Consider the following 11,164-nt stretch of genomic DNA (forward strand, 5'->3'; position numbering starts at 1 on the left):
CAGTGTGGTAGGGAAAGCAGATGGCGGTTCTCTTCAGTTTGATTTTCTGCCCTATGAGTTCTGAACAGGGGGGTCTGCCGCTATGTGTGGTGCCTTTACCTGCTTGTATATAGTGCTCTGTGTATAGTTAATAAATTATACTTTTTTGGAATATAAAGGACCTTGTGGTGCTCTGACTACGTAAGCTCCCCCACTTGGCACGCTACAGGGAGGGAGGGAGCCCAGGAGAACCTGATCAGGCCAGACCTTGGTGGGTTGCCAATTCTCCAGGGCCCACCCAAAGATTGGGGAATTCCCTTCCCAGTAGGGAAATTCAGCCAGAGGGGTCTCACTGCCCCTCAGTCAGGCGGTGTACAATTCAGTGAGTGGTGGCAGCGACGAAGAAGGTGAGCCATGCCCATCAGGGATGGTGGGAGGCAGATAGCGGGGCTAGCAGGCTCAGTTGCCCGGACTGAGAGCCAGCGCCCATTCCGCCACACAGCCCATAAACAGAATTTGCTCCTGCAACTGCTTTCTGTGCTTGGCAGTCAAGGCTGGCTTAATGGAAATTACAGGACCAATCTATGTACCAGCAGTCTTGCGTTTGTTGGAGGATGGCACAAAAAACGTTGCATCCCTGCAATAGGAGTTGTATGCCTTCCCAACTCATATATACCTTTTCCTCCTTGCAACCACAGCATGTGGGCAGAAGTGGCTGCAGCTTCCCCTGCTTTGTTTCTACTTCCTCCAGCTGCTCTGTGGAGCTGCTGTTGGCTCTCTTGAGAAATGTATGTGCAGCCTCAGAAGTAGAAATAAAACCAATAGGGATTCCCTGGGGCAGTTTGGGGAAGCAAAAACAGCATTGGGGAAGGGGGAAAAGGCTGCAGCCAGTTCTATCTGGTTGCAAGGAGAAAAGGCACATGTGAGTCTAGGTGGTGCAAAACTCCCATGGCACACTTTTTCTTCTTTTTTAAAAAACTTTATTTAAGTACAGAGCATAAAAGAAACAACAATACATAAAAATATATCAATACCTCTTAAAACACCAATAGATTTATACAGATTTTATTAAAATTAGAAAGATAGGAACGATGGATGTAAATTGAGAATGTATCAATTAACTATACAGTGTGTAACGACATATACTAAACATAACTATGATATAATTCTTTTGGGATCTCCTTCTGTTCAGAAAGAGAAGTTAAAATTGGCGACCAGATTTTCTTGAAATTAGAGAGGGCTTTAGTTGATGTCATCTGGTTCAAATTAAAAGTAAGTCTTGCTAAGACATACTGATCCTATAATCGTGTATGCCACATTTGTAAAGTCGGGGCAGTAGAGGCTTTCCAGCAAAAGGCTATGGAAATTTTGGCTGCTGCTAAGAGAGTTGCTATAATAGTCATTGTCCATTGGGGTTGATCCACATCCTAAATCACTCCTAATAAGAGATACTCCGGATTAAATTTTAGTGTTACACCTGTTAATATCTTAACTGTCACCAAAATTGCTTGCCAACAGGGTGCCGACCCTGGACAAGTCAACCAACAATGGTTATAAGATCTCTCTGAGCCACAATTTCCCCAACATGCTGGACTCAGCTGTGAAGTATACGATAAGGATTTTGGTGTTAGATACCTCCTGGAGACTAATTTAAACATTGGATAGCGTATTGTCAAAACCGAAGAATTAAATTCTGCCATTGTCCAATGACGCACCTGATGGCAAGTTCTTGTCAGTAAACACAAGAATTTTGTAACATGTAGGTGCAAAAACTTTAGGCTGAGCCACTGGACAGAATGGCCGCTTTCCCCCTTACGTGAAATTTACACATGGAAAACTCTTGATGCCCTTGGACTTTTGTTTTATTTTATTATTCTCCTGTTTTTCATCTAGTGTTGCTTGCATACTTGAGAAAGCTTGGGCAAATTAGGGATAAAAGCATATGCCCTTTCCATTTCTTTCTTTTCTTTTTTGCCATGCTGAGATTTTTCATTTCATCAGTTTCCATCGCTGCTGTTCCTGATTTGCTTCTTTCTTTTAACTGGTTCATACCAGTTTCTTTTATGCCATGTTAACACCAGGTGAGCACAATTAACACAAAGATGGGCATCTGTTTTAATAATTCTACAGAATTTCATTGGAATGGCTGGGGAGGGGTGGGAGGAGGACAGTCGGTACATCCTGACCGAGGAGAACTCAAGTCTGAAACTGGGACTGTTGAATCAAAATAGGCTGTTCACAACATTCAGGAATCCCCTGGCCAATTTTTCTCCTTTGGTCCAGTTTACCTTCCTCTGCTAGCATGATAACATCTTCTGCCATATAGTGACTAGATAGGTGTACTCTGCATTTTCCTCAAGCCGAGAACATGGTCAGTGCTTTCCTGCTTTAAGACAAGGGGATTGCTAGTGTGTGCTGAACCATACAGAATGAACAGAGAAAACAAGGGCTCAGTCAAAAACATGTTTGGCAGCTCCCATTGAGCTGATTGAGATGATGGGGATATGTTCTGAATTTCTGACTGGAATTTTTCAATAGTGGTAACTGCCAGGAAGAAGGAAGAAGGGAACGGGTGGACATACTGGTTCCTCCATCGCAGTTACTCTTCAATGGATTTCTTCAGTTCTACAGAACTGCACTTGCATTAAGAGTGGATATTTATGGACATCTCCTTATTTGACTTCATTTCATATGTTTTGCTGCTCTAGGCACGGTCACTTTAAACTGTACTAGCTTCTGTACAATGGTTATTCATTACCCTTGCATACTGCACTTTATGGTGAATTTAGGATTTCATTGTGTGTTGACCAATTGTGCCTTGAGTGTCATGGCAGCTTATGCCGTATTGTGATTTTTGAATTGTATTCAATGAAGACTTGATACTGTATTTACTGTTTTGTTCTATGTTTTTTTTTATATATATACTTTTATTTTTATTTTTTTAAACCAAACAAACAAACAAAAACAATGTACAGAAGTAAAATAGAACAACAACAAAGTCTTAGTGAACTATATACAATAAACGTCATGCCAATATAGTTAAAACAAAGACAACTAGCATTTTTTTTCAATTATTTGATAGTCGTTGCTTCAAATCTGAGTAACAAAAAGTAAATGCTTAGGTGGAGAGTGATTTGTATTGGAAATGAATTCAATGAATGGTAACCATTTTGCAATAAAATCAGTTTCTTTCAAATAGTGTTCACTCTGGTATAATTCGTCATATATTTTTTCTTGTATATAGTGGTCCCATATTTTTTCTAACCATTTTTCTGCTGTGGGAACCGTCTTTGATTTCCAATGTAAAGCTAGCAAGTTCTTAGCTACAACCAAAAGGTTGCTAATTAGATCTTTTCTTATTTGTGGAATTTCGAAAGTATCCCATACATTCAAGAATATGATCTTTGGATCAAGGGGGATTTTGTAGCCCGTTATTTCTTTTATATAACATATCATTCCAAAAAGGTTCTATTCGGGGGCATTCCCACCAGCAATGTTTAAACGTTCCTATATTTCCACACTCTTTCCAGCAGAGCGGAGGATTTGTTTTAGTTATTAGTGAGAGTTTTCTTGGTGTTATGTGCCATCTGTGAATGATTTTGTAATTTTGGATTTGGGAGGTAACTGTCTTAGGTTTTAGAATGTTTGCAGTCCATATTTCTCTCCATTGTTCAGGTGTTAGCTCTATGTTGCAATCTAAGTGCCAATTTGTTTGGCATTTTAGAGTTTTAATTTGGTTGAGAGATAAAAGGATGTTGTATAGTTTAGAAATTAATCCCTTTTGTTTGAGTGATTTGGTATCAAGTAGGAGTTCAAAATCGGTTGCGTTCTTTTTAAGTAATTCTTGTATTTTTATTTGTTGTAGCATGTTTGAGAGTTGAAAATAGGCAAACCAGTGAATCTTGTGTTTTATTTTTTGTTCTAATTCTATTTTGTTTATGATTCCCTTTTTTGTTGTTATATCAATTATGCGGATCATATTTGCTTGGAGCCATATATTTTTAAAGGCTTTAGTTTGCCCTGGAGGGAACCAATGCTGTTCTATAAAAGAAGAGAATCTTGAGAATTGTGGTATAAGTTTGAATCTTGTACGATCCCAGGTATTGATTATTGATTCTAGAAAAGGGTTATTTATTTTGTGGGGTCGATCTTTTTTTGTGTTCCAAAACATATTTTGTATATTGCAATGTTTAAGTTCTGACTCCAAGATTGCGATCCAGTCAGTCTTATTTGCTGTAATTAAAATTTGTAATGTATTGAATAGTCTGGTGGCTGTCTGATAGAGTTCTAGATCAGGGTATTTAAAGCCTCCTTGCTGTTTTCTTAGCTTAAGAGTTTTAAAGGCTATTCTTGGATGTTTCTTCCCCCATAAGAAGTTTTGTTCTATGTTAATTGATCTTAGTTAGTTGGCCATGATGCTTTGTGAGCCTGTTTTCTGAGGTATTTCCTCCAAGCACTTCACTGCATGACTCAGGTGTATGAGTTAAAGTTACTTTATTAAAGAAGAATACCAGTATCAAGATGGTCAGACAGGATTATTGGCGGAAGTGACTCAAGGTAGCAAAGCAAGGTTAATTATGGGGCAAAGTCCATGCCCCCCAGTGGGAAAGAAAGTCCGTTAGGATTTTGGCATGCTGAGCCAGGAGAAAGGGGAGGAGGAAAAGGATGAGCTCTGCTCAGTCTCTTAGGAAGTTGGTGCGTTCTCGGCTGGAACTTTTTTTTTTAAATTTTTTAAATTTTTTTGTTACTTACATTAACTAACAATACAAAGGGAAAGAAGGGGGCAGGGGAAGGAAAGAAAAAAAAACAGCAACATATAACAACACTACACTACAAATAATGCTTTCCCTTCATACTGCCATTATTAAAAAATTAAAACTTTGTAAGATATTGATGGAATGGTTGACCTTGCAAAATACAGATTACAATCCAAATTAAGTCTTCCTTCCCCCCCTGGGCCTCGGACACAGTTCTCTCTGAGCAGCTGCAACCGCAGTGCTCGTTCCCTCCCCCCCCCTTCAGACTTCAAATCCTTTTCTTCTTGCTTGGTGTCTTGCTGAAATTCTTGGGTTTTGTCCTCAAAGTCCCTTAGTTGATCTTCTGATATTATCTTGTAAGCTTGATCTTTGTAACTAAACCAGATACCTTCCGGAAATAGCCATTTATACTTTATTCCACGTTCCCTCAGAAGAGCTGCAAACCTTTTATACTTAAATCTCCTTTTCCGAACTAGGAATGGAATGTCCTTCAGTATCTTAACCTTATTACCCAGAAAGTCCAGATCCGCATTATATGAGTTATATAGGATAGTGTCTCAGATCCTCTTAGATGAAAAATTGATGATGATCTCGCGAGGCAGCTGACGCTTCGTTGCATATTTTGAAGAAGCCCGACGGACTTCCAAAATGGCGCTTTTTACCTCTTCTTTAGTTGCCCTCGCGGGTGTCGCCAATAGGTCCGAGGCCAGATCCCTTAAATCCTCATTTTCCTCCTCTTTCACGTTCTGGAGGCGCAAAATTGTCTGTTCGTTCCACTTGTAGCCCAATCAGCTGGTTCTCCACCAGCTTTAACTCTTTGTTCGTTGCCCTCACGAGTGACGCATTTTCCCGTGCAGACTTCTCTGCCCCCCCGCTGCTTCCTTAATGGTTTTCACTTCGCTCTCAATTAAGCCCACCCTTTGATCTGTTTCATTCAGCTTGTCAACAAAGGGCTTTATGGCTTCGATAACCGACCTCTTCACCAAGTCCTCGAGCGACTCTCCTTTCCCCTGCAGGGCAGCTGAGATTGACTTGCCCAAAGCGGGGCTCTGCTTTTTCGCCGTCATTTTGGGGGGGGGACCGCGGTCTCGGCTGGAACTCCAAGGCCACGTTCTCAGGCCGGCCAGGAAATGGTAACCAAAACACCTGCAAGATAAGAAGCTAACAACCAGTCAGCAAAACAGGTTCCCTCTGCATGTTCTCAGAGGTACAGTACACACTGCAGCAAGAAATCCATAACCCATGACAGATATGCTGGAGGGGTATCTGACACTGCCTTTGGTATCTTTCTCCAAAGCAATTGCCTTGTCCAAATCATTGGACCTTGCATTGGACATTACAAACAATTACCAAGACCTTTTGTCTCATAAAAGACCTTTGATTTTTGGGGGGTGATATTCTGTTGTCTTTCTCTTCCTCCTGTAGAAACAATGACAAACCTTCTGCGGCAGGCAATGACTCGGACAGTCTCAATGTTGATGGGGTGGAGGATATGCAAAAGATATTGGAGAGGAGCCTGTACAAAACGAGAAGAACAGTAAGATTTTCTTCCATCTAATGAGCGGTTCGTATGGTAAATTGTTAACCGGCTGGTTTCACCCCAGCCTTATGTAGAAATGGGAATGCCTTGTGCCTGAGACTTCCTCTCACTCGCCGTTTCTAACTTGCATGGGTTGGGACAATAGAAGGAGGGCAGGAAGCAGCCAGTGGAGAATCCCGTCTTTGAGAATGATTTGAGAGGATTTCTATGAGCAGCTTGGAAACCAATTTCTGGAGAAAAACAGGACGACAGTATAATAAATCTGCTTGGATATTAATTTAGGCACAGAAAATTTTGCTTGACTTTTCAGCCTTGCAGCTACATTTCTTTCAAAATGTGTTGCCAACCTAACAACATTTAGGCAGGGCTTTTTTTCAGCTGGAACACGGTGGAACGGAGTTCTGGCACGTCGAAAATGGTCACATGGCTGGTGGCCCCGCCCCCTGATCTCCAGACAGAGGGGAATTTAGATTGCCCTCCACGCTGCTGAGCGGTGTGGAGGGCAATCTAAACTCCCCTCTGTCTGGAGATTCGGGGGGGCGGGCCACCGGCCATATAACCATTTTCACCGAGGGTGATTTAGACTTTAAAAAACTCCTCCCTTGTTCCAGCTGACCCAAAGTGATGCCATTGTGCGGTCCTGAGTTCCACCACTGAGTTCTGCCACCTCTTTTCCCAGAAAAAAACCCCTGGAAGTTCCAAATGTCTGGAAAAGTGACCTGGATGTTACATTTGGGCACTTGGTCAGGCTACACACCAAAGACATTCCAGGGCCTTCAGCGAACAGAAGAAGGCAAAGTCTTCTTCTCTGCTGCTTCAAGGGCAAGACTAGAAGATCTAATGGGCTTAAGTCATAGGAAGATAGGTACCGTTGAACTTTACTGACTTTTGAGGATACCTACTGGTAAGAGGGGTTCAACAGTGGAATCAGTTACCGAGCAAGCAGGTAGAATATAGCCCTTAGCAGACTGGGACAGGCATACCTACAGGACCGCCTCTCACCATACATGCCCCGGAGATTGCTGAGATCAGCCAATAAAGATCCCTTCCAAATCCTGAATTCTGTGACCCAGAGTGGTTCATGAATTTTCTTGTGACCCTGACTGCTTAATTCAACGTCATGCGAAGTGAGCAACGGGGAGGTGGGGCTCTGTTGCTTGTGGGGGTCCTACATGCCATAAAGGGATAGAGCTCAACCCATTATGTACAAAAGATTAATATATGTGTACTTTTTCTTGCATAGGTGCCAGCGTACAGCAGGCATACTCTTCCAGGAGAAACTGAACCAGCGGACCAAGCAAAGGAGATTTTGATCCTGAGACACAAGAGCTGGCAGATCCACATGAACGCAAGTGACTCGGATCATTTGAGCAAGGAGGTACAAATCCAAGGGATGAGTGGACCCAAAGCAGTGTTCAGATTAATGGCCAGCTTTACAGGGCTGTTGTAGGGATTACTATATGTGAGGTGCATTGGGTACTAGAAAAAGCTATCTTGATTCTAAACATTATATACAACCCCTCTTCCAGCCCATCTAGGAAAGAAGTTCTCATCCAATCTCTTCCTGGCTGTACTAGGTTTCTTTTGGCTGGGATGTCTCTTTGAGGTCCTCCTCCTTACAGGGTCCAACTTTACTCCTGTCCCCCACTCATTCCTCTCTCCTCTGTCTGCTCTTCTCAGCCTTTTATTGCCTTTGTCAGTCTATGGAGTTCAAGTTACTCTGATTTCATCTCCCACCCCTTGCTTCAAGAAATCCAAAGGTCTCTTGAGTCAAAGGTTCTTTATTGAAAGATTATATTCAAAGTACAGGTGTCCATAGATAATCCAAAGGCAAGAAAGCTTCTTGCTGAACACAAAGCTTTGTTGGGAATGACGTGTTAGTTACATGTTGCAATATATCAAACCCTCCTTTCTATTCCCCTCCATATGTCTAACTAAAGCAGAGGTTTGGGAATGCAAAAGTAACTCCTCCAAGGTCTGTGGCTAGCTGCGTTAGATAAGGCCGTCCAGGGAACACAGCTGTCTCTGTGAACCTGCAGACAAACAACACTGGAAAATGCAGCAGTTAAAGACATCACATCAAACAATATGGCAGTACTGTGGATAGCAGGCCTGACATTCTGCCCCTCCAAAGGCCCCCTTCACCCCACAGCCCCCAGTTTGTGTGGGTATTTTTTGTGGAACTTTGCTATGAGCTTAGGGGTGTTTACATGAGAGGATTCTACCCACTCTCGGAAGCTTTCATCAAAATCTTTCCATCTGATAAGATAATACAGTTTGTTGTGTTTTCTTTTGGAGTCTAGTATCTCCTCCACCTCATAGTGTATTCCCCCATCTATGAGGGTGGTATGGGGCACCGCCTTTTCTGGGTGCCATTCATCTGGTTGCGGTGCTTTTTTCAGTAGACTGAAGTGGAAAGTAGAGTGCATTTGACGTAGATTCTTTGGTAATTCCAATTCAACTGTCATGTCATTGATTACTCGCTTTACTGGGAAAGGTCCCATGTATTTCAATCCTAGTTTCTTGCTGGGTTGTTCACTTCTAAAGTTTTTTGTGGAAACTTAAACTCTATCCCCAGGCTGTAATTTCCATTGCTCCACATGGTGGCGGTCGGCGTATTTTTTGTAATCCTCTTTGGCTTTACTCAATGTCTTTTGGATGAGAGTCCATTGTTCTGTTAAGGAGGACCAGCATTCTCCCAAATCTCCCTGTTTCTTGGATTCAGGGTTGATTTCGAATGGTATGGCCTGTCCCTCATATCCATGCACAATTTTAAAGGGGGATTCTCCAGTAGAACTGTGAACAGAGTTATTGTATGCATATTTGGCATAAGGGATGAAATTTACCCAGTTGTCTTGTTGGTAATTTATATAATATCTGAGAAACTGTTCCAACACTTGATTTGTTCTTTCCGATTGCCCGTCGGTTTCTGGGTGGTGAGCGGAGCTTAAGCCTTGTTCGATGCCTGCTACGTGTAGTAGCTCCCACCAGAAGTTGGCAACGAATTGTACGCCTCTATCGGAAATCACCTTGGTGGGAAAAGAATGCAGTCTTACTATGTGTTTCATGAATAAGCTGGCCAACTTCTTTGCCGTAGGGACAGTGGTACATGGTATGAAGTGAGCTTGTTTGGAAAACAAATCTACAACCACTAAAATACAAGTGCAACCTTTTGAGGGAGGTAAATCCGTTATAAAGTCCATTCAAATCACTGCCCAATGCCTGGAGGGGGTTTCTAGTGGTTACAACAATCCCGGGGGTTTCCCCCTCGATTTGGCCATTATACATATGGGGCAAGAGGATACATATTGGGAGACATCCCGTCTCATAGTTAGCCACCAGAACTGTCTTTGGACTACGTGGAGGGTCTTAAGATAGCCAAAATGTCTGGCAAGTTTGGCATTGCGGCATTGCTGAAGTACTTCCTTTCTTAAACTTAAGGGAATGTAGAGTTTAGAACCCTTGAGCCATTCTCCCGCCTCCGTTTGTTTGAGTTCAGCTGTGGGCACTTTCTCCCCCTCTTTTTCCACCTCGCTTTTCACTTTTTCTCTCCACCTATTGGAGTCAAGTTGTCTTCCCATTTGTGCTTTGGTTGCTTGGCTAAAGTGGTCACCGCCCCTCTCAATTGGGTGGGTGAGAAGACGGTGTCAATGATCTCCTCCCTCTGGCTATCATGTTGGGGCATGTGCGAGAGGGCGTCCGCTAAGAAATTGGATTTGCCAGGCAAATAATTCAGTGTGAAGTTGAATTTGGAAAAAATTCTGCCCACCGAAGTTGCTTAGCATTGAGGCGGCGGCAGCGGCGGCGGGGTGTGTGCAGAGAGCTTCTAAATTTTTGAGATCTGTCCACACCTCGAAGGGGTGATGAGCCCCTTCCAACCATTGTCTCCAGGTTGTGAGCGCTAATTTCACTGCAAACGCTTCCTTTCCCCATACATTCCAATTTCTTTCTGCTTCAGTGAATTTTCTTGAGAGATAGGCGCACGGATGCAATTTCCTACTCTTGTCTTGTTGCAGCAGCACCCCTCCCATGGCCGTATCGCTAGTATCCACCTGCACAATGAATTTATGGTTTTCGTCAGGATGCTGCAGCACCGGCTCTGAAGTGAATTTGCTTTTTAAGCCTTCAAAGGCTTGCTGACATTCCCTAGTCCAATTTAATTTTGCCAGCGGTTTGCTCGTCTGCAATTCCTTCCCTTTCATTTTTAGTAAGCCAGTTAAGGTCAAGGCGATTTGAGCGAAATTTTCTATGAAGGGTCTGTAGAAATTGGCAAATCCCAAGAATGATTGTAATTGTTTTCGGGTAGTGGGCGCCGCCCAGTCATTGAATGCCTGGACCTTGGCTGGGTCCATTTTTAGCCCTTGACCCGATATGCGGTAGCCTAGATAGTCCAATTCTTCTTTGTGGAATTCACATTTAGACAATTTGACAGGCAACTTGTGCTTGATCAAGGCTTTTAATACTTTCCGGACCAACTCCACATGGGAAGCTTTATCTTGTGTATAAATCAAAACATCATCTAGATACACAATCACTCCCTTATATAAATATTCATGCAAAACTTGGTTTATGAGCATCATGTACACGGATGGGGCCCCTTTAAGGCCAAAAGGCATGACTAAATATTCATATTGTCCCAAAGACGTGTTAAATGTGGTTTTCCATTCATCCTCCTCCCTTATTCTGACATGGAAATAAGCATCTTTAAGATCTAATTTCGAGAAGATCTTACCCTGCGCCACCACACTGAGTAGGTCTCGGATTAATGGGATGGGGTAGGCGTTTGACATCGAGACGGCATTGATTCCTCGGAAATCGGTGCTAAGTCTAAGTCCTCCATCCTTTTCCTTTACAAATAGCACGGGAGCTGCATGGGGAGAGCTAGCAG

The 11,164-nt window shown here is 42.7% G+C and overlaps 1 protein-coding gene across 1 annotated transcript in view; it reads left to right on the forward strand.

The window, feature by feature from the left end:
* Positions 1–10,379, forward strand: part of LOC129340916 (sodium/hydrogen exchanger 2-like) — a 48,967-nt gene extending 38,588 nt beyond the window's left edge. Inside the window, exons 11-13 of the mRNA XM_054995813.1 lie at positions 6,162–6,273; positions 7,520–7,654; positions 10,293–10,379. Coding sequence (XP_054851788.1) covers positions 6,162–6,273; positions 7,520–7,654; positions 10,293–10,379 — 334 coding nt within the window. The remainder of the gene's footprint in view (positions 1–6,161; positions 6,274–7,519; positions 7,655–10,292) is intronic.
* Positions 10,380–11,164: the final 785 nt, after the last annotated feature.

This window comes from Eublepharis macularius, chromosome 13 (genome assembly GCF_028583425.1).
Source record: "Eublepharis macularius isolate TG4126 chromosome 13, MPM_Emac_v1.0, whole genome shotgun sequence".
NCBI classification, from domain to species: domain Eukaryota; kingdom Metazoa; phylum Chordata; class Lepidosauria; order Squamata; family Eublepharidae; genus Eublepharis; species Eublepharis macularius.